Source organism: Dromiciops gliroides, chromosome 1 (genome assembly GCF_019393635.1).
Source record: "Dromiciops gliroides isolate mDroGli1 chromosome 1, mDroGli1.pri, whole genome shotgun sequence".
NCBI classification, from domain to species: Eukaryota; Metazoa; Chordata; class Mammalia; order Microbiotheria; family Microbiotheriidae; genus Dromiciops; species Dromiciops gliroides.
Genome location: NC_057861.1, coordinates 543,150,589 through 543,177,744, shown reverse-complemented (window position 1 = coordinate 543,177,744; position 27,156 = coordinate 543,150,589). Strand labels below are relative to the sequence as shown.

Below are 27,156 nucleotides of genomic sequence, written 5' to 3'. Positions count from 1 at the left end.
ACCCCAGGAATGGTAGAAAAAGGCAGATATTTTGTACCAATTTTTCTTAATGTAGTATTTTCTAAAAGCTACTTAAGGTTCTAGGACTTAATGATTCTTGAATGGAAGCACACCCAACAGGTGTGCTGATGACATCAGAAAACTACCTTTGACTCCTCAAGGGTACCCTAAGATTGATCGGGGAAAGATATAGCCAACTTACCTCTAGGGATCAGAGTCATCAGTACAAGTGGAAGTAGGGATAAAGATGTGGCAGATCAAAAAAAAAAAAAAAGATGTGGCAGATCTTACATGGGTTACACAAGTAACCCTTGGGTCTAAACCTAGGACGTCTAAGTACTACGTGATTTACCACACACGAAAAATTCTCCCTTGCTTTGAAATCTAATTTTTGTCTATATATTTATATTTGTATTGGGTTTTCACCTGCTGAACAGCTGGATGGATTTACTTGTGCAAGTTTAATCCCAAAATATTAATTAACTCCTTTGCAAAGTCTACACAGATACAAGGCAGTTCATTTCTTGAAACGCTTAACTAAGCAATACGTAAAACCGTCAAATAAATTCCTTGTACACTTATTTATTTAAAATTATAATAGCAAAATAAGATCTTTATTCTTGACATATTACAGGATTTATTTGAGAAATTGCAATACATTCTAAAAGTAAAAATTCTTCATATTTATTAGAACTATATTGTTCCATCTACCGAAAATAACCCAAAATCACGTTAGTAAGGATATTTATTCTCTTTCCATTTTTTTTAAAGGCAGCCACTAGAGGGTACATCAAGACAGTGCTTTTAGGTTTTAAATTGCTTGTATGCTTTCCTTAAGCCAGGAGAGACGTAGCTACGCATGCGTTATATTCCATGCCCATGTACCTGGCAGAAGGTAGGCTAGGGGTGTGGAGCCAGGGCAGAAAGAAAGTAGACTGCGCAGGCACCGAATTTCGCGGTCGAGCATTATGACGTAATCAGGCGCCAGGACTTGGACCGGAGCCGCGGCACGTCCAAGACGTTGCGCCGGGCGTGACGCAGAAGTATTCGCCTCCTCCTCCTCCTCCTCCTCCTCTTCCTCCTCCTCCTTCTCCTTCCCCCGCCCTGTCTCCTCCTCCCCCCGCCCACCTCCTTCCCCCTTCCCCTCACCCGCTCCATCTGGCCCGTAGATTGGGGTGTCCCGGCTCGGGGGCGGCCGCCCGGTGGAGGACCCCAGGGCGGAGCACCCCGGGGCGGAGCTGCAGCACAGCAGAAGGAGGCAGCAGCTGCCGCGGCCGGAGCTCCAGAGAGGAGGAGCCGCGGCGCCGGGCCCAGCGGGGAGCCCTCGCACCCCACCCTGCAGCCCGGCGCCTGCCCTGCAGAGGGCCGCCAGCTCGCCGCTCTCCCTCCCCTCGGTCCCAGGGCAGCGGGCGAGCGGTCGCGGAGCGGGCGGCTGTGGGGTATATGGCGGCGGCCCTGTCCGCCCTTGCTCTCCGGCTCTCCCGATCAGCCGCCGCCCGCTCCTATGGAGTCTTCTGCAAGGGGCTGACCCGAACCCTGCTCATCTTCTTCGACCTGGCCTGGCGGCTTCGCATCAACTTTCCCTACCTGTACATCGTGGCCTCCATGATGCTCAATGTCCGGCTACAGGTACCCCCCCCCCCGCCCCCGGCCACGGGCTCTGGCAGGAACTGGGGGGTCCTCAGGAGCAGGGAGGTGGGGAGGGAGCGCAGCCTAGTCCAGGCTTCGTGGCATCTTCTTCGCCGCCGTTGCCTTTCTCGGGAGGGAATAGGGTCCTCCCACCCCGGGCCCAAAAGGTATGCCGAGTGCTGGGAGGCATTGCTTACAAAAGGAACTCGGTCAGCTGGTCCCTGGGATGATTAGCTGTGAGAACAACAATAGCAAGTGAACCTCCCCGGGAAGCGTCCCCGGGGTGTTGGCGCCCCGGGCATCCCCAATTAGTAAAACGTCTGTTATTCCCTTACCCTCTTTCTTTTCTCAAATGATGACAGCCTCACTACCAGAACCCATCTGAGCACCCTGTTAAGGCATTATGGGGCTACACAAGTGGAATAGCTTGTCTTCATGCTTTGATGTAACTCTCATAAAGCTATATAAAAACAACGCGAGTTAATATGTAATTAAATTCTAGATTGGAAAATAGTGAGGACAGAAGTACTTGGGAGGCTTCATGGGCGAAAAAGTTATCTAGACAAATGGAGTTATTGTTGCTTGGGCAAATTTTTAATCCCTTTCAGTTACTCCCTTTTATTCTTTTGGTAGTAGAGAGGAGGGAAAATGAGATGCAGGGTGAAAGGCAAAAATAATCCAAAAGACATTTTCAGTCGTGAAATAAACCTACTGTCCTAGAGTTAACCAGAGGTGAGGGAAAGAACTGTTTCTCAATTTCATTCTGCTCAGAAAGAAAGTTGTTATAAGGTTGAGAATGAATGAATCCCCTTCCTAGTTTGTATCATAAGGATTTCAAGTGGCGGTATCTTTTAAAATCAGGGAGTAGTTGTGATATTTTAGTTGTTTCCTTAAGCTGAATGCTGAAATTTTGAGTAATACTATAGGCTATGGTGCTAGGTAGTGATAAGTTTAATTGGGCATTCGTTATGTTTTGTGTTTTTTTTTCTTTTTGATTTAGCTGTACTTGACTGTCATTTTTTTTTACTGTTTGAACCCTTCTAGTTATAAAGTGTCTGTCAGGGTCATTAGCTTTTGAGGAATTCAAAGAAAACTCTGAAAGAGAGCCCAGGAAAATTCAGATAAAACTGATTGACTTATTTCAGGGTCCAAATTGATTGAGCATGTTTCATGGTTGTTTTTGCTAACTGGCCCAATAATTTACTTGTTGTTGGGTTAAAATCATAAAAGGCCATTAGACTTAGCAGGTACCTGAGAAATCTAGGCCAAACCTCTGGTTGACAGAAGAAACAGAGGCCCAGAGAAGTAACTTGTCCACTGCTTTTTAAAAGCAGGTGTAATACATGTTTTTCAGGTTTTATGTCTGTTTTTTAAAACAGTGATGATTAATGGCTTCATTTAGATACTTGCTTTGTCTCAAAACATTTTTCATGTATCATAGCTATGGAGAAAGGGAGGGAAATTTCACTCAGTCATGAATTTTCATTTCTTAACTACATTAATATTTCTCAGATTCTTCTTAGGTTCTTTGTATTAGATGTTAACCTAAATTAAAATCATCAGCTCCAATTTGATTTTGTTTGATTGTACCTTACTGATATCAATATAGGTAAATTGGCATTCATAACTCAATGATATTAAATTGCTACAGAGGTGTAGTGGAGTAGTTCTCTTAACAGAGCAACAATGTTGCTCAACAATATTATGCATCACTTTAGGGCAGAAAACAATGAGTGTTCTTTCATGTTGTGCTACCATGGCATTCAATAGGCCATATATTTAGCAGTTAGCTACCTAGCTAGGGAGACTTTTTTTTGGAACTTATAAACTTACATGACTTGTGATTTTTCATGATAACAAGAAACCAGGAAAGAAAACCCCATTAATTAATTCTAAAAATAACTGTGCTTTATACTAGAAATATTACTTTTCATTTCCTAGTATGGGAATGTATGTAATACTGTGCTTACTTGATTTTTTTTTTCTTGGTTAAACAGGTAGGTCAGCTTAACTATTTCCAAAATACAAAAAGGCAAGAAATTGTTATGTTTTGATGATGGATTCACAGACGAAAATTTCCTATTTCATCATCGCACTTGACCTTGTTGAAACAACAGCATAAGTAAAGTTTGTATTCTAAAAGCTTGCAATATAAGAAGTCAACTGATGTGAATGCATGGGTATAGGAAAGAGAGTGGTCAGCAGAACCAAAATATTACTACATGACTGGAAAAGGGCTAATTTATATCATAAGTCAAGGGTAGGGTGCGTAGAAGAAGCCATTTCTTCTCTGATCAGTCTTTCTTGATTTGGGTAGGCTAGGTGAGGGAGAATATTGCAGATACATTTTGAATTGCTTTTGGAAGTTCCAAGTGGGAGGAGTAGAGCAACAAGACTTGAGGGAGTGACTCTGGGAGCAGTGGAGAGGTTGAACTATCTACAGAAAATAATGAAAGTTGTAAGAACTTCAAAACAAAGGAAAAAGGATCTCAGGCTTGATATCAAGGCATAGGTAGAGTTACCCATCTAAGCAACGGTCTCAGAAACTAAAGGTGTCCTAAGAAAGAAATATTCAAATGTTACTCTAGAGGTCTACGACTGTATAAAATGCTGCATTTAAATACAATACTTATTTAGGCAAAATTTTCCATTTTTAGGGGATCATTTGTTGAAGATTATTCATCCAAATTACTCAGGATTAATCATGGAGAAGCCTTTATTTGTATGAAAAAGAGAAACAGTTCTTTCTCTCGCTTCTTTTTTTTAAAATTAACTAATTAATTTAGACTTTTCCCCGACCTTACATGTAAAAACAAATCGTAGCATCGATATTTAAAACTTTGTGTTCGAAATTCTCATCCTTCCTCCCTATCCCCCCCTTAAGAAGTCAAACAATTCAATATAAGTTATACATGTGTAGTCATGCAAAACATAGCAGACAAAAAAACTTTAGAAAAAGGAACTAACAGCAAATACAAAATATACTTCCATTTGTATTCAGGTACCATCAGTTCTTTCTCTGTTCTTGGATTGTTTCCCTCACTTCTGGATGATAACACTGGCACAGTAGTTTTATTTCATGGCTGAAAATGTTTTTTGGATTATTTATGCCTCTTCACCCTGCATCTCATTTTCCCTCCTCCCTACCATTAAAGGAATCAAAAGTGAGTAATTAAAAAAGATAAAAACTTACCAAAAGATCACTAATTCCATTTGTCTAGGCACAATATGTACATTAGCTGTTCTTGCTATTAAATAGATAAAATTGCAAAGCTCTTTTACTGACCCCAAGCTTCCCATGATAGCAAAGGCCCTTCTTTTTGATGCTAACTGACATTAAACACTTCTGCCTCTGAAAAACTAAAGATGAGTATCACACAGAGGACAATAGTGGATATGAGCAAGCTGCAACGTATAACCAGTAAGGAAATCTGAAGAACAACAAAAGTAAAAGATATCAACAAGCAACTTGTATAAAAGGAAAAGATGATGGGTGGACAGCCAGTGTGCCCTATATGTGCCCTGGTGATGTTAAGAGGAAGGCTTTTAGTACATTGGTTATATGGCTTGTGGCAAAGCTGTGGGTCAACATTGACAAGAATCATATAGAATGGGCAAGTGTGGAATGGTTGTGGTCTGCGTCTTTGGAGGGAATTCCTGAATTGATGAGATCCATTTGAATGTTATTGTTGACGCTATGATCCCCAAATCATTTAACCTCTTGGTGTTTAATGCTCAGACTACCAGCCTACTACAGAAATGTGAGTTGTAGCCTGAAATAAGGTAATCAGGGCAAGAAAGACAGCCCTTCTTTTCTCTCCCCAGTTCCTGAGTATTCCCATTAGAACTGGAAATTTCTTTCGAGATAATCTTAATATCCTGATTTTATTAATTAGGAAATCTAATGTTGCCTTGCTAGTACCTTCATTGATATTCCTAAAACATAGATCTGAACATTTCTTTCACTCCCCTACTCAAAAATCTTCAGTGCCTTTGTGTTGCCTCTGAAAATGCAAACTTACATTTAAAAGCCCCCACAAACTTGCTCCTGCTTATATTTCTAGATTTATTTTATTATTTCCCTTAGTGCAATCTCTGTTCCAATTTGGCCTGCTATCTGTGTCCCATACTAGACATTCCATCTCCCTCCCCCTTGTCTATGCACAAGTGATCCCTCATGTCTGGAATGTATTCCTGCCTCATAGAATCTTTGGCTTTCTTTAAAGCATAATTCAGGTGCCAATCCTTACATAAGACTTTTCCTAATTCTTCCTTACTAGCACTCTTTCCCTTTTGAAATGAATTTGTATTACTTAATATGTGCTTTTTGAATATTTTGTATCCTTCCAGTAAGGCATGGAGGCACTGCCGCTAACTGTTGATCATGGGCAGCCCACTTAATCTTCTGAGTTTTCTCATCTATAAAATTAGATGAGTTGACTATCAGATTGTTTGTAAGGTACCCTCTAGCTGTGCCATCCTAGGAATTTATGGAGTCTGTTGAGCAATGACATGCTTAGACTGAGGCAGCAGTCAAGGGAATAAATATAGAAGTTGGAAATGGAATGATTTGGAAACTGATCAGATCAGTGGAACAAAGGACAGAGGTGAGTTGATGATTTTTGTGATTTTTTGCATAGAATTTTAGTGACATAATTTGATATTAGGATGGAGAAGTTGAGAATCCTGTAGGACGTTGTTAGGTCTCTTAGAAACTTTCTTTGCTGTTTAGGGCACAGAATAGGGGATCATAGATGTATATCTGAAAATTAATCTTAAAGGTAATTTTAGTCTAATCCCCTCATTTTATTGATGAAGAAACTGAGGCCTAGGGAGGGTAAATGGTTTCCCAAAATCAAACAGGTCTTAAGTGGCAGAACTTGGGTTTGGACTTAGATGTTCTGACTTCAAATGTAGCACTTTCTCTACTACACCATGCTACCCAAATATTCCTATGACACTTATTTGATCTTTATATCAACCCCATGAGGTAGGTACTCAGATATCCTTCTAGTTTGGAGATGGAATTCAGAAACATAGCAAATTTGGAAAGCAGATTACGATCCATTCCACAAATTAATCCCTTATTATTGACTTGAGCTCTACTTTGATACTTAATTGTGGTGTGGGTCACCTTGGTTTCTTCCCTCCCTCCCCTTTTTAAAAAATAGTATTTTATTTTTTTCAATTGCATGTAAAGACAATTTTTAACATTCATTTTAGAGTTCCAAATTTTTTTCCTTCTCTCCCCCTTCCTAAAATGGTAAGGAATTTAATATAGGTTATATATGTACAATCATGTAAAAGATTTCCATGTTAGTCATGTTGTAAAAGAAACTGACCAAAAGGAAAAATCCACCTCCCCCCAAAAGAAATAAAAAATAATATGCTTTGATCTGAATTCAGACTCCATCAGTTCTTTATCTGGAGGTGGATAGCATATTCTGTCATGAGTCCTTAGTCTTGGATCATTGTATTGCTGAGAAGAGCTAAGTCATTTATAGCTGATTAATGTACAGTGTTGCTGTTACTGTGTGCAGTGTTCTCATGATTCTGCTCATTTCGCTTTGTTGAATCAGTTTATGGAAATCTTTCCAGGTTTTTCTGAAATCTGCTTGCTTATCGTTTCTTATAACACAGTACTATTACATTACATTCATATACCACAACATCGCCCTGGTTTCTTAAAGGATATATCAGCAGAGTATAAACTATGGAAGGTTCTGACATTTTGTTTGTTTGTTTGTTTGTTTGGTTTTTTGGTGAGGCAATTGGGGTTAAGTGACTTGCCTAGGGTCACACAGCTAGTAATTGTTAAGTGTCTGAGGCTGGATTTGAACTCAGTTCCTCCTGAATCCAGGGCCGGTGCTCTATCCACTGCGCCACCTAGCCGCCCCGGTTCTGACATTTTATAAAGGTTTTGAGGATGATTTCTCTAAGTAGTTTTCCACAGACCAGCTTAGTTAAGGTGAAGCTCATCATTGAGGTCAGGAGGTGGTAAAAATTTTGGCTATTACAAACCATGAAACCAAAAATACAAAATGATCCTTAGTAATGTGTTGTTCCCTTTACTAAAACATAGTGCAGAACTGAAGAAAAGTAGTTGGGGGTTGTTGGAAATCTCAGTTTATAAAGTCTTTATACACATTAATTTAACTCACCCTGAATGTAAGGTCCATGACTTATTACCAATGAAATGATATACTAGATTGACATTGAATTATATCAATAATAAAATTCTCACTATAAGTGAAATCAGAGTTTGTTTCAGAATGTACACATTTATATCTTATTAATTAGAGCTAAATGGAAGGTTTCTCCTTGGAGGGATAAATATAAGAATTGGTGGAGCTGGCAATAAGAAGAATCATGAAATATTTGGTCATTTTGTATTGCAAGGCTCATGGGCATTTGCAAAAGTACTACCATGAAAATAATGGTATCTTATGCACCAATACCTCTTGCAGACAATAAAAAGGTAGAATAGGTTTAGAAAGAACTTTCTAAGACTCTAAATAAAATCAACCTTAATTCTCAGTGATTTTAATCAAAAGTCTAGCATAGAGAAGGGTGTTGAAAAATATGTTGGAATATATGACTCAGGATTAAGAAATGAGGGTGCAAAGGCATGTAGATGCTAGAGCAGTTTTATAACTAAAAATCGGATGCTTTTTTTTCAAGAAGAAAGTTGGGAAGTGACATAATTTGGGTGCTTGAAACACTATCACCAAAACCCCCCCAACTAATTTGCTATCTTTACTAGCAGAGTAACTAGTTAACAGGGGAGTAAATTCTGAATTGATTGACATTATATGCTGCCATTGTATAGTGAAATCATTGGTTTTTTAAATGAAAGGTCAGAATCAATATCAAATTAGGGGGAAAAGGCGATAAGGATAAGATTAATGTAATTTTCAAAGAAAACCTTACCTGAACTGTCTAAATAAACTGCTGATACTGAAAAATGGAAGATAAAGGAACAAACATCAATTTTGATTAGTCATTTCTTGTGAAAGTTTAATTGGTGTAAATCAGCTGTCACAAAAGCAAGGGCAAGGAACCATGCCAACAAATATCTCATTTCCTTGTAATCAAAGACAACACTTTAATATAAACTACTTTTTAAAATTTTGAGAATGATGATGATAGAGAAGCAGCAACCTAGAGAAGCAGTGAAGGCAAAAGCAAGTTTATAGAAAGCTTGTGAGAAACTCAGTTTAATTTAGAATGAAACTTCTAAGAGAATAGATGCAAAATGAAAAACTTCTAGCAAGATTGCTATGCCTTTTCTCATACTTTTTTCATCCCTACTTATTAATTCTAATGTAGTACTTGAATTGCTTGTATGAGTGACTACATTCTAAAGTAAACAGATAATTAGAACTGCTGGATCCTATCATATATTCACAGAGATGATCTATCCTGGTGGCAACACTTTTTAGGGTTATGAGAGGGATTAATTCTCAAAATATTTGAAAAATGGGAGAATATAAAATGCTCAGGGAAAAACACTTATGTTTTTTATTTTAAAAAGGAGATGGAGCAAATAGTTACAAACATAGATGCTCATCTTTCCTTTTCTGTATCTTTGAGCATAATCTGCGTGTACATCAAGGGTATCCCTAATGGTATATGAAGGGAACAGGCAGTTTTTGTAAAGTAAAGGATACTCATTGGTAGGCAGCATCTTTACAGTCACATAATTTTCTGAAACTAGTGAAGGATTCAAGATATCACTGCACTGGTTTGTTACCACCCAAAATAATTTGATTCAGTAAAGTGAAATGCCTCCTTTAAAACTGCCTTCCAATAAGGTGCCTCCCATGCATATTTTTAAAAATCAAGCAAGATTCCTTGAATGACACAAGAAAGGATCCCCTCCCTTTTTGTATTTAATTTTATGGTTTACTTAGAGAATCAACAGAATTTTCTGAGACAATAGTTTCAGTAAATTATAAGCATACAAAATTAATCCTCAAAAATTGTCACTATTTCTATACATTACTAACATCATACACAGTGACTACAAAATATAAAATAAGCATAACACAGGCAGTAAAAACCAGGTTAAATAAAATACACAAAGTTAATATCAAACTATCAAAATCAAAGCACATATCCATTCCTGATAATTATAATTCTTTATCTTTCCTATGCTTCATGGTTAAATTCCTAGAGAAAGCTCTCAACAATAGGTGACTCTAGGGGCAGCTAGGTAGTGCAGTGGATAAAGCACTGGCCCTGGATTCAGGAGTACCTGAATTCAAATCCAGCCTCAGATACTTGACACTTACTAGCTGTGTGACCCTGGGCAAGTCACTTAACCCTCATTGCCCTATAAAAAAACCCCCAAAACCACAATAGGTGACTCTAATTTCTGTCTTCTCTCTCTCTCTCTCTCTCTCTCTCTCTCTCTCTCTCTCTCTCTCTCTCTCTTTGAGGCAGTTGGGGTTAAGTGACTTGCCCAGGGTCAGATTTGAACTCAGGCCTTCCTGAACCCAGTGCCAGTGCTTTATCTACTGCACCACTTAGCTGCCCCCTTCCTGGCTTCTTTTCTTTTTTCTTTCTTTCTTTTTTTTTTAAGTGAGGCAATTGGGGTTAAGTGACTTGCCCTACACAGCTATTAAGTGTCAAGTATCTGAGGCTGGATTTGAACTCAGGTCCTCCTGAATCCAGGGCCAGTGCTTTATCCACTGCGCCACCTAGCTGCCCCAGCTTCTTTTAATTCCAAATTAAAATCCTACCTTCCTTCTATAAGCAGCTTTTCCCAATCCCCCTTTATACTAGTTTTTTCATTCTGTTGAAGATCTCTAATTTATTCTATATATATATATATATATCTGGTACAAATATAGTTGTTTGCATATTGTCACCTCTCTTAGACTGTGAGCTCTTTGATAGCAGAAAATGTCTCCAGTGTTTATCATAGTCACTGGTATATGGTAGGCACTTAATAAATGCTTATTGACTGAATGACTTAATGAAGGTAAGGTGTTAGAAACAGAACATAATAAGAAGTAGACAGTTAGGGGCGGCTAGGTGGCGCAGTGGATAAAGCACCGGCCCTGGATTCAGGAGGACCTGAGTTCAAATCTGGCCTCAGACACTTGACACTTACTAGCTGTGTGACCCTGGGCAAGTCACTTAGCCCCATTGCCCCGCAAAAAAAAAAAAAGAAGTAGACAGTTAATATGAAATTTTCCATTGCTATGTAGTCGGGCTCTAACAGGGACATTACCATGTTTGTGGGGGGATATTTTGTTCTCCTTAAGGTTGTTATAAAATTTGGGAAATAAAACCCCCAATCAACAAAAAAAATATTAAGTACCAGAGCATAGTTCTATGCTCTGGGAAGATGCAAAGTTGAGAAGTCATGGCCTTGGCCTTTAGGAGGTTATAGTTTAGTAGAGATAAGATACCAATAGAAGTAAGTACAATATTATATAAGTGAATTATAGAAAATAAAATGCTATCGAAGTCCAAGGGAGGTTTTTACCAAGTTGGGGTTTGTGGGTGGAGAGGAGAATTAGGGAAAGTTTCTTAGAGGAGGTGGCATTTGGTTTGGGTCTTAAAGGATGGGAAGGAATATAATATAGCTTCTATTCCTATCTTAGTACAGTTATTCAAGTGTAAAAATGTATGAATTTGGGAGAGTTGTTCAGGTTGACTGGAGTGTAGTGTGAATTGAATTGTTTTATGGAAGGCAAGGCCAGAGTTGGGCAGCTAGATTTGGTGGATAGAGTGCCTGAACCTGAAGTCAGGAAGACTTATCATCTTCCTGAGTTCAAATCCAGCCTCAAACACTTACCAGCTGTATGACCCTGGGCAAGTTACTTAACCCTGTTTGCCTCAGTTTTCTCATCTGTAAAATGAGGTGGACAAAGGAAATAGCAAACCTTTCCAGTGTCATCTTTGCCAAGAAAACCCCAATTGAGGCCACAAAGAGTTGGACATGACTGATTCACAGTAACAAAGCCAGAGTTAGATTATATCACTTATGCTAGGTAAAGTAATTTTTTACTAAGGAGGCTATAGGGAAACTGAAGATTTTTTAATTGAATTTTATGTTTTTCAACTAACAAAAAATTATTTTTTTCTCTGGCCCATTCTTCCCATTTTGGGTGGAAAACTTCAAACAAACCCCTATTACAAATATATGTAATAGGGCAGCTAGGTGGCACAGTTGATAGAGCACCAGCCCTGGATTCAGGAGTACCTGAGTCCAAATCCAGCCTCAGACACTTGACACTTACTAGCTGTGTGACTCTGGGCAAGTCACTTAACCCTCATTGCCCCTCCAACAAAAACAAAAACAAAAACAAACATTCGTTATTTTAAAAAAATTCTAGCTTTGGCCACATCTAGAAAATATCTGTCTCATTCTGTACTGCGAAGCTCTCACCTCTCAGGAGGGTGGGTATCATGCTTCAACATTGGTCTTCTGGAATCATGGTTGGTCATGTTTATCAGTTCTTAAGTCATTCAAAGTTCTTTGTCTTTAGAATGTTATTGTTTAGGGGCAGCTAGATGGCGCAGTGGATAGAGCACTGGCCCTTGGAGTCAGGAGTACCTGAGTTCAAATCTGGCCTCAGACACTTAACACTTACTAGCTGTGTGACCCTGGGCAAGTCACTTAACCCCAATTGCCTCACTTTAAAAAAAAAAAAAAAAGAATGTTATTGTTTAAATTGTACTTCTGGTTCTGGTTCTGCTAACTTATACCTGTCAGTCCATACAAATCTTTCCAGATTTCTTTGCAACCCTCCTTTTCATAATTTCATATAGCACAAAAATATTCCATTACATTTATATGCCATAATTTGTTCAGCTTTTCCCCTATTGGTGGTCATTCCCTTTGCAACTACAAAAAATGCTGCTATAAATATTTTTATACAACTGGGTCATTTTCTTCTAACCCTGGTAATACTGAGGATTTGGAGCAGATTAATGACATGACCAAGTCATATACCCACATATCCTAGTTTTTTCTAGTTACTCATTTTGACTCCGGTATCTGTGATTATCAATTCTATATTGTATATTTTCAGGCAATACAGGTAGTAATAAGAGACCAAGGCTATGACTTCTCAACTTTTTCTCTTCCCTGGGTCAGAACTGTGCACTAATACTTCCTATATGTGATGAGTAATTTTTATTCATACCAAACTTAACACTCTTGAACTTAAAAGTACTTCTTGATTTTGTTCTGCAATTTTGTGAACAAATTAACATATGACATCTTTTTCTGTTGATGTTTTCATAGACATTATTTGGGATGACTTTTAGATGAACTCTTACTCCTCTCCCCTCCAGCAGAGTGTGGGTGGGTTAAAAAAGCTGGACCATCCCTCCTCCTTAGTATAGTGGTCAGTATCCCGGCCCAGTTACATGGGAAGCCAGGGTTCAGTTCCCCGACGGAGAGGTTTCGCTACCTTTGGGGCGGCTAGATGGCACAGTGGATAAAGCACTGGCCCTGGATTCAGGAGTACCTGAGTTCAAATCCGGCCTCAGACACTTGACACTTACTAGCTGTGTGACCCTGGGCAAGTCACTTAACCTCCATTGCTCCATCCCCTCCCCCAAAAAAAGCTGGACCACTTTACTTTTGGCATTACATTTCTAGTCTATGTAGTCCTCAATTTATGAATAGATCTTTTGAAAATTTGTAAATTTTTTAAAAAATCAGAATGCATTTTTTGCTGAAGTATGCTGTAAATGGTGGTTATATTTTCTAGATTAGATTACAAAAACCCATTTGATTAATTACATAGCTACATTAATACTAGCTTCAGTTTTAGGACCTATGGTTATGAAGTACAAGGCCCTAGGATAAATAAAGCATAGGCAACCATAGCTTCCATCCATTTTTCTGGGCATAAGGATACTCTTTTGCAGAATTTTGAAAGAAACAGTTAGGTTTTTGGTTTTATCCCCATCTTTTTGGACCCTTTTTCTCATTTCCATCCATTATACTAATTCCCTCTATCCTTGCAACACAGGAATACTAGCTTTAAGACTGTCAAAATTCTCAGTGGTCTGAGTACCTATTTTTTTTTTTTACCCCTTCAAGCAGAATTCCTACCTTCTCAGTGTAGCACCTTTCAAGTAGGAAAGCTAATATGATTGAGTTGTCAGTATATGTGATTAATAGCTCAGTCCTAGACCTTCTTAGATATTTGTTTATTTATAGAAGATTCTCAATAGCACAGATTTCTTAAGTATTAAGATCTCATAGAGTGTCAGATAATTTTAGGCAGGACACTTACTACATAAAGAGGGCATTATTGCCTGGAAGCATGTCCTCGGGATCAAATTCTCCCAAATTGTACACTTTGGGACCCACAACTTCTCAGCTTTCTTTCCCCATTCTCTCCTCCCTACGATGGGTCCCATAGTAGCTGTTATTAGGGGCTCTGTAAATAGTGGTGGAGAAGAAGGGCAGAGATGCAGAAATTTGGGGGCTGTTTATAAATCAGGAAACACCTGTTTGAGTAAGAATGAACTGATTCTAAATATTTAGGACATATCTGAAAGTTGTTTATGACTAGAGAAAAAGGAATCTTTAACACTTAAACCAGAGAAAGGTTGACAAGAATAGTTATAGGCTTAGAGCCAATTATATTTTTATGATGACCTGCAAAAGTATTTTTGGAAAATGATCTCTCTCTGCACTTTATTAAACTGTCTTCTAAATAAATGAAGGAACTGGAGGACATATCTGGGTTGATAAGAAAAAGAAATAATTATGTTAAGGGATCTTTAAGAGATTTAGCATGAATCACTAAAGAGAACAAGAATAGGATTTTCCTTAACAAAATAAAGCTATATCTACTTTAAGCTGAGCCAACATGCTATGCAATGGAGAAAGATTTGAAGCAGTCCCATGAGAAAGAGGTACAAATCCAGTATTTAATTTTCACCACTTCTATTTTACATGGTATTGGAAATGCTAGCAGTTTCAGTAAAAGAAGGAAAAAAAAACATTAGAGGGATTAACACTGGAAATGAAGAGGTCAAAATACTGTTTTTTATTACATGATAGCTTATTTAGAAAATTCAGTTGCTTCAACCATATATTTGAAACAGTAAATGAATTTAACAAGTTTCCAGGATACAAGATTAACTCCTAAAAACATAGACATTCTTCTATTAGTAATAAAGATCAAGAAAACACCCTAAAAATAAAGCTATATAGTTAATTTTATCTTTTTGCTCCCTTTAAAATTTTTTTGGGTTGCTTTTAAAAAAATGTATCACTCACTTTTCCAGCGACTTCCTCCCTTTTTTGTTGTTGTTGTTGGGGTTTTTTTTTTTTTTTGTGAGGCAATTGGGGTTGTGACTTGCCCAGGGTCACACAGCTAGTAAGTGTCATGTATCTGAGGTCAAATTTGAACTCAGGTCCTCCTGACTCCAGGGCCAGTGCTCTTTCCACTTTGCCACGTAGCTGCCTCGACTCCCTCCCTTTTAACAAATAAGCACAGTTAAGAAAAACAAATCAAGACATAAGCTAAGTCTGAAAGTATTCACCCCATTATTCTAAATGCTTTACCACCAAATCCTCTAAAGTCATAATTGTAACTGCACTGATTCAGTCTTTCAGTATTGATTTCCTTCACATTGTTGTAGTCATTATGTAAATTGTTCTCCTAGGTCTGCTCACTTTGCTATATATAGTTCATAGAGGTCATCTTTGAATTCTTTATATTTGTCATTTCTTTCAGCACAATAACATTCCAAAATTGATGGAAGCACACTCCTATTTCTTTGCTACTATAATAAATATACCTACAAATACTTTTGTATAGATGGGACCTTTTGTTCTTTGTTTGATGATTTTGTTGCATATTCCTGGTAGTAATAGTCCTGGATTAAAGGGAGTGTGCAGCCTAATTATTTTTTTAGTATAACTCCAATTTGTTTTCCAGAACTGTTTAACCAATTCATAGGTCCACCAATAATACATTAGCCTCCCACTTTTCTCTTTTTGTGTTTTTTTTTTTTTTGCGGGGCAATGGGGGTTAAGCGACTTGCCCAGGGTCACACAGCTAGTAAGTGTCAAGTGTCTGAAGCCGGATTTGAAAGCAGGTACTCCTGAATCCAGGGCTGGCGCTTTATCCACTGCACCACCTAGCTGCCCCCAGCCTCCTACTTTTCACAGCCTCCCCAGTATATGCTATTTTTGTCTTTTCTTATCTTTGCCAATCTGATGGTTGTGAAATGAAACCTCAGAGTGGTTTTTACTTGTCATTTCTCTCCTTAATAATTTGGAGCTGTCTTTTAAACTGTTGTAGATAGCCTGTATTTCATTGAAAACTCTTCATATCCTTTGATGAATTATCTATTGGAGATTAGCCCTTGTTTTTATATATTTGCATCATATATTTGTATATAGATAGATATCAATATGCACATGTATATCTTAGCTTCCAGGCCATTTTCAGAGATAATTGCTGCATAAATCTCCCCCCCCCCCCATAAACTGCTTTTCTTCTCATTCTAGCAGCATTGCTTTTGTTTATGCAAAAGCTTTTCAGTTTTATGTGATTGAAATTGGCTATTTTGTCTTCTTTTATAACCTCTATCCCTTCTTCAGTTAAAAATCCTTCTTCTATGCCTAGTTGTATAGGGTATCTTCTGTTTTAATTTTTTTTTATGTGACGTCTTATTTTTAAGTCATGTATCCATTTGGAACTTATTATGGCAAATGGTGTGAGATGCTGGTTTAGAACTTACTTCTGCCAAACTGCTTTCTACTTTTCCCAGGATATTTTTGTTGAATATGGAGTCCTTACCCCAGTAGTTGTTGTCTTTGAGTTTTACAGAACGTTAGATGACTGTGTTTAATTGCTTCTGGGTCCCACCTGCCTGATCCATTCTAATGTTTAAAAATTAGTACAAATAATTCTGATATACTTTATAGTATAGTTTGAGATCTTATAATCTTAGGGTCCCCTTCATAGCTACTTTTCTTTTTTCATTATTTATCTTAAGATTCCTGATCTTTTTGATATTCCATATAAATTTTATTATTTCTTCTAGTTAAGGATATTTAGTGTTAAGGATGAGATATAATAAGTCTAAATCCTTTTCTTGACATCACTAACAAAGTACATGTGTTTAAAAAAAGTTTTTCCAAGTTCATGTGTTGTTTTTAAATCTCTAGAAAATAAAAAATGGGAAGAAGAGTCAAAATATACTAACGTTTAGGGGGCAACTAGGTGGTGCAGTGGATAAAGCACCAACCCTGGATTCAGGAGGACCTGAGTTCAAATATGACCTCAGACACTTGACACTTACTAGCTGTGTGACCGTGGGCAAGTCACTTAACTCTCATTGTTCTGCAAAAACAAAAAAACAACCAAAAAGTTAGTACTTTTGTATTATTTGGTTGCATGTCCAATAGCTTTTACTCCGTTCCACTGGATCTATTTCTCAATATATATATTGGCCTAAGCACCAAGACAGAAGTTATTATTAAAGCTCTCTGGTGCTTGGAAAAAAGAGAAATAGATCAGTGGAACATAATTAGAGCTATCAGGCTTGCCACAAAATACAAAAATTGGCATCTCATCTCCCCATTCTTATTTTCTAAAAGTTTAATTTTTTTAAAAACACATTACTTGGAAAACTGGTTAGTAATGTGTCAGGAAATTAATATAGACCCACACTCATAGAGCGTACTTCAGTTTGTTGTGTTCTTGCTGCATGATAGTCTTTTTTTTTTTTAGGGATGTTAGTCTTAAAAATAAAAATTAACTTTAAAATGTGGAAGAAACTGAAATGTGTTTATATCAGTTACACTAGGGAAAAGAATTTTTCTTTTAATCGAACAGGAGAAATTATTAGGGACAAGGTAGATGTGCTTGATTACATTAAAATGAAAAAAAATCTGCAAAACAAACAACAAACAAAAAAAGAAATTCACAATGTATTTGGCAGAGGAAAAACTTGGTAGTAAAAATACATAAGGAACTGTTAAAAACTTAAAAGATATCTTGGAGTTCCTAATGGATAAAATAATCAAGGAATATAGGTACATGGTTTACAGAAGGTGAAATACAAATTGCCAGTCACTTAAAAATGCTCAACCTTGCTAATAAAAAAAAAAAACCAAAGGTGCAAATCAAATTAACCTTGCATCCTACAAAGTAATTAAAATAATTTAAAGTATTGAAGGTATTGTAAAGAAACAGCTTTGCTCATTTTTTTGTGAGCTGAATCGAAAAGCAGTAGAAACTTTTGGGGGGGGCGAGGCAATGAGGGTTAAATGACTTGCCCAGGGTCACACAGCTAGTGTCAAGTGTCGAGTTGTATTTGAACTCAGGTCCTCCTGAATTCAGGGACAGTGCTTTATCCACTGTGCCACCTAGCTGCCCCTTATATTGTTTTCTTTTTTCTTTTCTTTTTTTGGTGAGGCAGTTGGGGTTAAGTGACATGCCCAGGGTCACACAGCTAGTAAGTGTCAAGTGTTTGAGGCCATTACATGTTTAAACTTAGCAAAATTTCAGTACTGAATAATTCATTTAGTCCTTCATGGTCTTAAGAATTTCCTGTGGCTTCCTTCAATAGTAGTCCTGTTGTACGCTGCCATAGTCACACCATATCTTTGAGGATGGTGTTTAGTTTTGGGCAACTCATTTTAAGAAGAACATTAATAAACTGGAGAATGTCCAGAGGAGGCTAAGCGGTATGGTAAAAGCTTGAATTCCATGAGATTAATTTCAAAGAAAGCAATATGTTTAGCCTAAAGAACAGAAGACTGGATGGGGTTACAGGGTGGTGGTGGATAATAGCTGTCTTCAAGTACTGAAGGACTGTCACTAAGAATGATTAGATTTATTCAGCTTGGCCTCAGGGATCAGGATTTGAAGCAGTGGTTGCAATTTTCAAAGATTTGATATAAGGAGTTTGTTGTTGTTGTTCAGTTGTTTTCAGTAATGTCTGATTCTTTGTGATCCTGTTCAGGTTTTTCTTAGCAAACATACAGGACTGTTTTGCCATTTTCTTCTCCAGCTCATTTTTATAGAAGAGGTACTGAGGCAAATAGGGGTTAAGTTATTTCCCCAGGGTCACACAGCTGGTAAGTGTCTGAGGCCAGACTGAACTCAGGAAGAATCTTCCAGACTCCAAGCCCAGCACTCTCTCCACTCTTGTCACCTAGCTGCCTGGATATAAGGAAACTTCCTTCCAATTAAAGCTTTCCAAAAGTGGAATAGACTGCCTTAAAGTAGAGTGGGTGCCTTCTCATTGGAGAAGGCTGTGTGATCATTAATCTAGGGATGATGTGAAGAGGATTTTTAGGGTATGGGATGGATTTAAATGGCCACTGAAGTTGCTTCTAGCTCTGAAATTTTGTGATTTCTGACTGTAAAAATGCTATTTTATCTAATATCTACTTGCTTTTTACAGAAGATACTGAGTGATGTCAAGTGGCAATTCAAGTATATTTCCTTGCTTTCATTTGAATTAAACATGACTAGTTATTTCAGAAGATTAGTAATGAGCAACTATGTAATTCAATAAATTACAGAAAATAGTTATGATTTGGAGCAAATTTAAAGTATTCGTAGACTTACAAAAATAGCAATTCTTCAATGGCATACTGACTTTTTCTTTACAGAAAAAATTCCAGAGATATGAGGAACTAGATTTTCATATTGTGTGGGCTAAGGGGCAGCTAGGTCGTGCAGTGGATAAAGCGCTGGCCCTGGATTCAGGAGGACCTGAGTTCAAATCTAGTCTCAGACACTTGACACTTACTAGCTGTGTGACCCTGGGCAAGTCACTTAACCCTAATTGCCTCACTAAAACAAAACAAAACAAAAAAACATATTGTGTGGGCTAGTCAACTTTTGTCTCTGCAAGTTTCCTAGGTGGCCTCATGCATCAGAATCCTCAGATTCAAATAGAAAAGTGGATGTTCTATTGCAACTGTACCTACAGATAGCAGGGAAAGTCCGGGGGCTTTTTAAGAAACATTTTACTGCCTTCTCCTTTTAAACTTAATTTTCAGGTTTAATTTATGCCTCCAGGTTCTGATATTCTGAAGGGCTGCTACATTTCCTTTCTCTCCTTTCCCCAAAAGAAGCACTTTCTGGCAGCTGTATATAAGTTATGAATGATATCATGAACTATGTAAGTTAATTCAAAAATATTTAGTAAAACTCATCCAGAGCCTTCATGAAAACATGTTTCAAAGATGCATTTGAAGGACTTGTTCTAAAAACTTCCTTTTTCATTAATTTCCTATAGACATGGTAATAAAAGATATTTACAATAATTGCGTAGTTGATGCTGACTTCCTGACTTTAGTCAGCATTTCCAACACCTACTGGCTTATTTTTTTAAAAGGAGTTTGAAATTAAACTGTAAATGGTGAGGGAGGGAGTAGGACAAATCATGTAGTGATGTATTTAGCTTGAGGGTTTCCTTATAAGAGTAAATAATGGAATTTTAAAAATAACAGTTCCTTTAAAGATTATGAAATCTACGTATTTTCTTTTGTTTAGGATAGGTTTTTACTTGAATTTAGACCTCTATTGTGCTTTTCACATATAGGAGTCACCCATTAGTATCTTTCACATTTCTTAAAGAATATATTGATTCCTAAGTATCAAGATTTAAAAGCTGTTCTAGGTTTTTGTTTTCAATATTTTAAGATTATAATTTTAAAAATGTATTAATTTGATCATTTTTTTTCAGGTACATATTGAGATCCACTGAATATATTCAGCTGACTGTAACAAAGTGCTATTTCTGGGTTTACTGCTTCCTAAGATGGAAACTATGAGAGACAGAAGAACTACTCTGGGCAGTTGCCTCATTAACATGAAAGGAGAAGAAGATGTTGATTCCAGCAAACCATTTTGTAAAGTTAATATAAGACAGCAGAAGGAGATCCCTCATCTATCAGACACATGCTCCTGGTCAAGTAAACCTGGAGTTGATTTTAACAGAAGTTTACACAAAGAGCTATTCTCTTCTGAGATGAAGAATTATTTGAGTAAGGCTGATCCATTGCCACACATTGGTAACAAAATGCCTCCTTATTTGAGAAAATCAAGAAGAAATTCAACTAAAGCAGCTGCTCAGAAAGAGTCAGTTAATGTGGTTTTTCCTGCAAAAGAACATTTTACTAAGATTTTCTGTGGTATTAATGAAGCAATAGTGAGTGACTGGCTGGAAAGAGCTATCTGTTCTATTAATGACCTCAGAGAGTGGTGTCACGTAGGACATAATTTTGTACGGTTTGCAAATTTCTGGCTCTCAGAACTACCATACAAACAAAAAGTAAACTTGCTACGGTTAGAAATGGGAATCTTTGAGGATGAACTGCAAAGTGCATTTTTTGAGGAGGTAGGCACTGAGTTGGAACTCTCTTACCTGCATTCCGTCCTTTCTGCAACACTGTGTGAATACCCTGAAGTGCTTCTGAATGATGAAACAAAATATGTTTTCCTTGACTATCTAAACTTCATGTCTTCAGAGCAAACAATAGAATATAAGAAAATGCTTTCAAGTTTAAAATGTACAACAAACAATGTTCAGATAGCGCTGTGGTTGCTAGCTCTACGAGCTTTTGCATTAGCAAACCTCTGGCATGCAGTAGTTAAGGTAAAAACAACTATAAGAAACAGTAGTGAGTTTAATATAAAATTGGTTCTTTAAAATGAATGTTTCTAATTGAATTTAGATGCAAACAGTACAGTTATAAAGTTTCTTCTTAGGTTTGTGTGATTAGGAAAACTTCAAAGAAGTAGAACTGGAATTGTTTTGTTGCAACTGTTAAAACAAGGAATCATTTTTATATTAGGAAACTTTTTTTGAAGCATTTAAATTGTGCTAATGTATTCAGATTTGGGTAAGCCTTAGAATATTAATGTCTTTGCCAGCATTGATTTCTAACTAGAACTGTTGGACATAAGGTACTCTTCAATTTCCATTTTAAAGGGCTACTGTCAAAATTCAGTCTTCAGCATCTTTTTGCTTGTGACCCATGTAAAATTAAATTCATCTACTACTGGCTTGGCTGGGTTAACATTAAGTTGCTTTTTTGTTTTGTGGAAATGTTTTAACCTGCAGTAAAATTTGACTTCCTTTCTCACTATTCTAAATATGTTTTTTCTAACAAACTTAAAAAATTTAAATGGAGGTCCTAAGATTAAAATTGCAGTATTGAACTTTTCTAGAATGGTCACTTCTCTGACTCTCAGAAACCTTATAGTATTACGTTAATTGAAAAGGTGACTTGAAAGTGGATTTGAGTGGCAATAGCTTACATATAGGTTGGCCTATCCAGTGTTTCCATTATAAAGGGCCCAATTTTCTGGGACTGAAATGTGTTTTGCATGGAAACATTTAAATTTTCAGAAGGTCCTTTTTGTTAACAACAGACTTGCCTCAGCAATTAATTTAAGGTCTATGAGATTCTCCCCAGTGTCAGTGATGTATTATGAAATAAGGGAAAACAGTAGTCTTGTGTGGTTTAAAATGGGAAATGTTTTCTTGCCAAACTCTTTTTTCATTTCCAATTCTTTTCCTTCTGATCTTTTCTCTTTTGGTTCTTAAACATTTTATTGGCCTTGTAAATTGTAGAAATGTATTAAACTCATTTGCCAAAAAGCAGTAGAATTTCTTACATAGCATTCAATGCTGAAATGAAATTTGACTTGTGGCTCTGTGAGAATAAAGTATGTCCTTTTAAATGAAAGCTCAAAATGTGGGAGGGCAAAAAAAAAGTCATCTTCACTTTTTAATGCATTAGCTGCTCATTTTTCTTTTGATAATATAACAGGTTACTAGGTCCACACACATCCTTGTCAGCAGGTCACTGTATCATGTGAAAACTTCTGTATTAAATCCTACCTGGTAGCACTAAGGACAGCTCAGCTGTAGTTATACTGCACTTACATACCAACAAAAAGGCAGTTTGGGAAAGCAGTTGGTACCCAAACCAAGGGCTGACAGTCCATAAAAATACAGGTGATAACTCTGTGAAATTGTATGAGTCCTCTTCATTTTTTCAAAGTAAAGTTATTTGGTATAAACATTTGACTTTGAGGCCATAACTGCAGAAGTCCTAAGGTGGGATTCTCTTAGCCAAATTGCCTCCACATTTAATTTATATAAAACCCACTTCAAACTTTATAGCCTTGACAGTATAGATGTTAAAGAAACTACTTTTGGAGAAATTGTAGTTATTAAAATGTGTGCTTTTTAACAGTGACTTCACTGATTATCTCATTGGATGACTTTTTGAAGGTTAAATAGCATTTCTTAAATTAAGACATAATATATAAAAATAAGATTTTTATTAGGGAGTTCTTGTTTATGTTTGGAAATCATTATCACTTTTTTGTCACATCAAAGCAGATGATTGGAGGGATAATTACTAAGTTACAAACCTGTATACAATAAAAGGCAATTGAGAAACTGTTAACTTTTAAAAATTAGGTCATTATTACTTTTATGTCTGCTTCGTTTATAAATAGGGAAGCAAAATATGTTTTAGGCCTTAACCCAAATTTCTTACTGCTCTAAATTCAGAAGGGACTTTTACACTACAATATTTTCACATGCATAATATGAAATATTCTCTAGAATTTTCTCTGTATATTTCCTCAGATTTATAAACCAAAAAACCCCAAACCAAAACAAACAAAAAATCCTCTTTTTCTGACATCTTGAGCAGAAGAAAATAAAGGCCTTTGCTGAAAAGTGCCTGAATTTATAGTCTGAAACAGCAGTAATTCTGTAGTCTCTAGTTTGTAGAAAGTATGAGGGACTAGGAATGGAAGCTATAGTGCCTAAGTATCCCCCCCACTCCCCAGTTTGGCAGTGACAGAGAATGCAGAGTAGTCCTGAATTCTGAAGCTTATTTAAAGTCTAAAGAGTTATTACTCCTAGTGGAATCTTCTTTTCTTTCCAATTTTAATTCGTTTCTTCTTAACATTTCATGTTTATCAAGGACTAAGAAAGTCTAATTAGGTTAAAATCCATGTTTACTTACATTGCACTTTATCCTACATATCCTATTCATTGAAAACAGTATGTTTGCACTACTATAATTTCACTGAAAAAAAGTTAATTTCAGTGGTCATGACTCCCAAGGAAAAATGCTTGGGAAAATAATCTCAATGGAATAAGCTTTCATTCATTTTTACAAGATGGTTTTAAAAATACAAGTATATGCCTTTACTGGCTCTGAGGCTTGTTGTATTTGGGGAAAATACTTTTTAAACAAAAATCTTTTGAATTAGTTGGTATGGAACTTTATAGCCTTGATAAAAGTCAGACATGGGAATTATTCTTGACAGTACATTCATTACCTACTAAGACTGAAAAATTCCTGATGAATGGAATGTCTTTTACTAGATAGAGCACAAGCTGTAGTTTTATAGCATTTTCAGATTGACTGTACTTCTGTATAGAATATATGGTAAATTTTATTTTTAAATTGTTTGGTTACCTAATAACATAGGGAATATTTTTCTAGAGCAGCTGTGGATCATCACAGTATTAACAAAATAAAACACTCTGGTTAACTGTTTGATGCTTTTTGAAATTTAGTTTTATAAGGCAGTGGTCAGTAGCCAGCCTCCTCTTGGACTACCTAGCAAGAGTTCTGTTTCTGCTACTAGAAAACAAAAAAGTGATCCGTTTAAAGAAAGGTAAGAAAACTGTCCTTGTTCTGACTTTTAAGAGTATGCCCTTTATCATATGGGAGATTACAAAAATGATGCACCATTCCTTTTAAAAATAAATTTAAAATATAATTATACAGTGTCCGTGTGTTTTCAGGATCTTATTTCATTTAAAATCTCAGGTTATTTTGATAGTTTTATTCCTTATAAAACCTTCAGAAGATTTATTCCTACTAGATCATAGGTACTTAATGTTTGCTATACTTGTAGCTGTCCTTCAGAATGTTTGCTTTTGCTAACTTTGGCAAGGATTAAGAACTAAAAACAATGTCAGTCATCTTCTGGGAATGGTTCAAGAAAAGGATAATTTTTAAAAATATAAATAGATTTTGTATTCTTTTTTTTTTTTTTTGTGAGGCAATTGGGGTTAAGCAACTTGCCCAGGGTCACACAGCTAGTAAGTGTTAAGTGTCTGAGGCCAGATTTGAACTCAGGTACTCCTGACTCCAGGGCTGGTGCTCTATCCACTGCGCCACCTAGCTGCCCCAGATTTTGTATTCTAAGTGACTGGTGGGTGCCTCTCACATGCTCACTGGTTTCAGGTCATTATTTATGTAAAAATAAAAAAGGCAGCAGAAATTACAACTGGAATAAAAAGTTTTCATCTTTTATAGAATTTTTTGAGGAGTATGTTATTTAAACTGTTGTATTTCTGATGTCCATTCAAGCAGCAGAGCTCATAATGGAATTTCTTTACATTTTTTGCCAATTTTCCAAAATTATGGTCTGGTGACTGAATACTTTAGAATCTGATGCTTTTTCAGTATACAATGTTACAACCACACTTGGAGGTTCCTTTGAAATCAGCTCCTTTTCCCAGTGTCATTATAGTAAAGAATTTTTTTTTTAATCAGAAAAGGTTCAATCTTATTTTATAGCTCAGTCAAAGAATTCTGGAAGGATATCTCTATCAGGAACAGAGCTCATTTTGTCATAATTTGCTTCAAGTCATAAATATTCCACCACAACTTATTTTTTAAATAAATTGTCTCAGAAGGGATAGATTGAATTTTATTTTTCATAGGTTGACCAAAGTAATTTAATCTGTCAACCCTAACACTGATGAAGTAAAGTTAATACAATTGCTGTTCTTTTTGATGTGAGTCCTTTAGGAGTCATGGGAGGGGAAACCATAGGGATAAAAATGCCTAGTATAATAATACTGAGTGAATATCCTTCATGTGGTAATACTCTTTATCAAATGTATAAAGGATACATATTTTTTAAAAATCCTCTTCAGTAGACTTTTTCTTCATTGGTAAAAGAGGAAGCGTCCTTGGCTTTTTCATATTTGGATATCTTTTTTAATCCACCTCTTAGCATGAAAATAAGATTTCTTTTGTCAAATATTCTTGCTTAATGTCAAGTTTGTTGTTTGGTGGGTTTTCTTTGGTTTTTTTTTTTTAGTTCTGTGGGGAGGGAGGGATTGTACTAGGCATATAATCTGATTTTCTTCCCATGCTGTTTGATTTTAGTAACTCTTTGTTAGGGTCAAAGCCAAACCCTGTGTTATATTTAATCACATGAGATTATCAAGTTTTATCATTAATTGTTACCATTGTAAATTCTGAAGTGTTTTTTTTTTCTTGTTACTCCCACCAAATTCAAGTTGGTTATTTAGCTCAAACAACTGGAACAAGCCATAATTGGTGAATTTGTATAGACTTTACGTGTTCATTTAGAGCACTCGTAAGCAGCCACATTGAATTAAGGTTGATTTTTGTCTACACAAAAAGATGTTTACAACTTTGTATTGATTTTTAGTAGTTTATCTAACACATTTTTTAATGAAATGCCAGTTTATTTCTGTAGTAACTTTAAGATTTATTGTTCATATGTAAATGTAGTCCTTTTTGCAATAGTGCATTCCACAATACTGAATGCTATAAAGGACTTGTGATAATGCTAATCTGTGCCACAAGAGGGAGCCAGGCATTCAGTTTTCAGCTTATTTGCCTAAGTGATGGCCTTGTGTTGTTTTTTTTCTGGTGTTCTTAGATCCAAATTCATAACAACAAAAACTGCATTTACCTTATATGGATTGGACTTTGTTGAGTGTAATGTATAAAACCTTACAGTAACATTGTAACTGTTAAATCAAAGTCAATGGATAGTTCTGTTGAGGTGTTTTTTAAAAAGGAAAATAAAGTGTGTTGGAAAAATATTATGTATGTTTCTTTTGCATGGAGAATCATTAAAATATAAAACAATTTAAATGTAAAATGTTGATATTCTACATTAGCATATAGATCTTTTCTGAAATGTATTTGTTTTTACTATTTTTTCTCTCATTCATATATCTCCATAGTTGGTTTGCCTCACTAAATTTCCTTTTCTACACATCTTTTTCCTACCAAAAATGGGTGCTATTCCACACTAATTCATCCATTGGTCACTGGATTTCTAGGAATACTTTCCCCCCTTTAGATGTGTGGCCTTTTATGAGGGCTTCTTGGAAACATTTGAAGAGTAAATTGGCATACAATATGTACTATCTAACTTTTACAAAATCCTCATCTTTGAGTGTGTTAAAATGATTGAAATGTAGCTTTATGTCAAATATTGCTTTCGTTAAGATTTTTTAATTGTTTATCAACTCTATACATTATGGTTCTAATGGGGCTTTGTTTTTAAATAGTTTTAGAATTTTTATAGTGTAAATTTGGAAAACAAAATGTTTAGGTTGAAAGTGATTCACTTCTTAGTAACTTATGAGTACTGCTTAGAGCTTGAAAATAATTCTTGTTGAATCAACTCTAGTTTCTTCTAATTTCCATTCTGTGCTACTGTGGAAATTGGGATGAGACCCATTCATCATTTAATT

General features: G+C 36.3%; 1 protein-coding gene across 4 annotated transcripts; it reads left to right on the top strand.

Annotated features, from left to right (window-relative positions):
- Positions 1-1,144: 1,144 nt before the first annotated feature.
- On the top strand, positions 1,145-23,589 carry FAM220A (family with sequence similarity 220 member A). Of its 4 annotated transcripts, none has more exons than XM_043976320.1 (2): positions 1,145-1,629; positions 4,631-4,746. In XM_043976320.1, exons 1-2 carry the CDS (start codon positions 1,444-1,446, stop codon positions 4,697-4,699), a joined length of 255 nt encoding a protein of 84 aa, XP_043832255.1. In that variant the 5' UTR covers positions 1,145-1,443; the 3' UTR covers positions 4,700-4,746. The 4 variants fall into 4 exon arrangements, with proteins under 4 accessions (XP_043832255.1, XP_043832253.1, XP_043832254.1 ...); XM_043976318.1 differs by lacking the exon at positions 4,631-4,746 and adding an exon at positions 20,332-20,500 and having other exon boundaries at positions 1,332-1,629; XM_043976319.1 differs by lacking the exon at positions 4,631-4,746 and adding an exon at positions 19,643-19,704 and having other exon boundaries at positions 1,332-1,629.
- Positions 23,590-27,156: the final 3,567 nt, after the last annotated feature.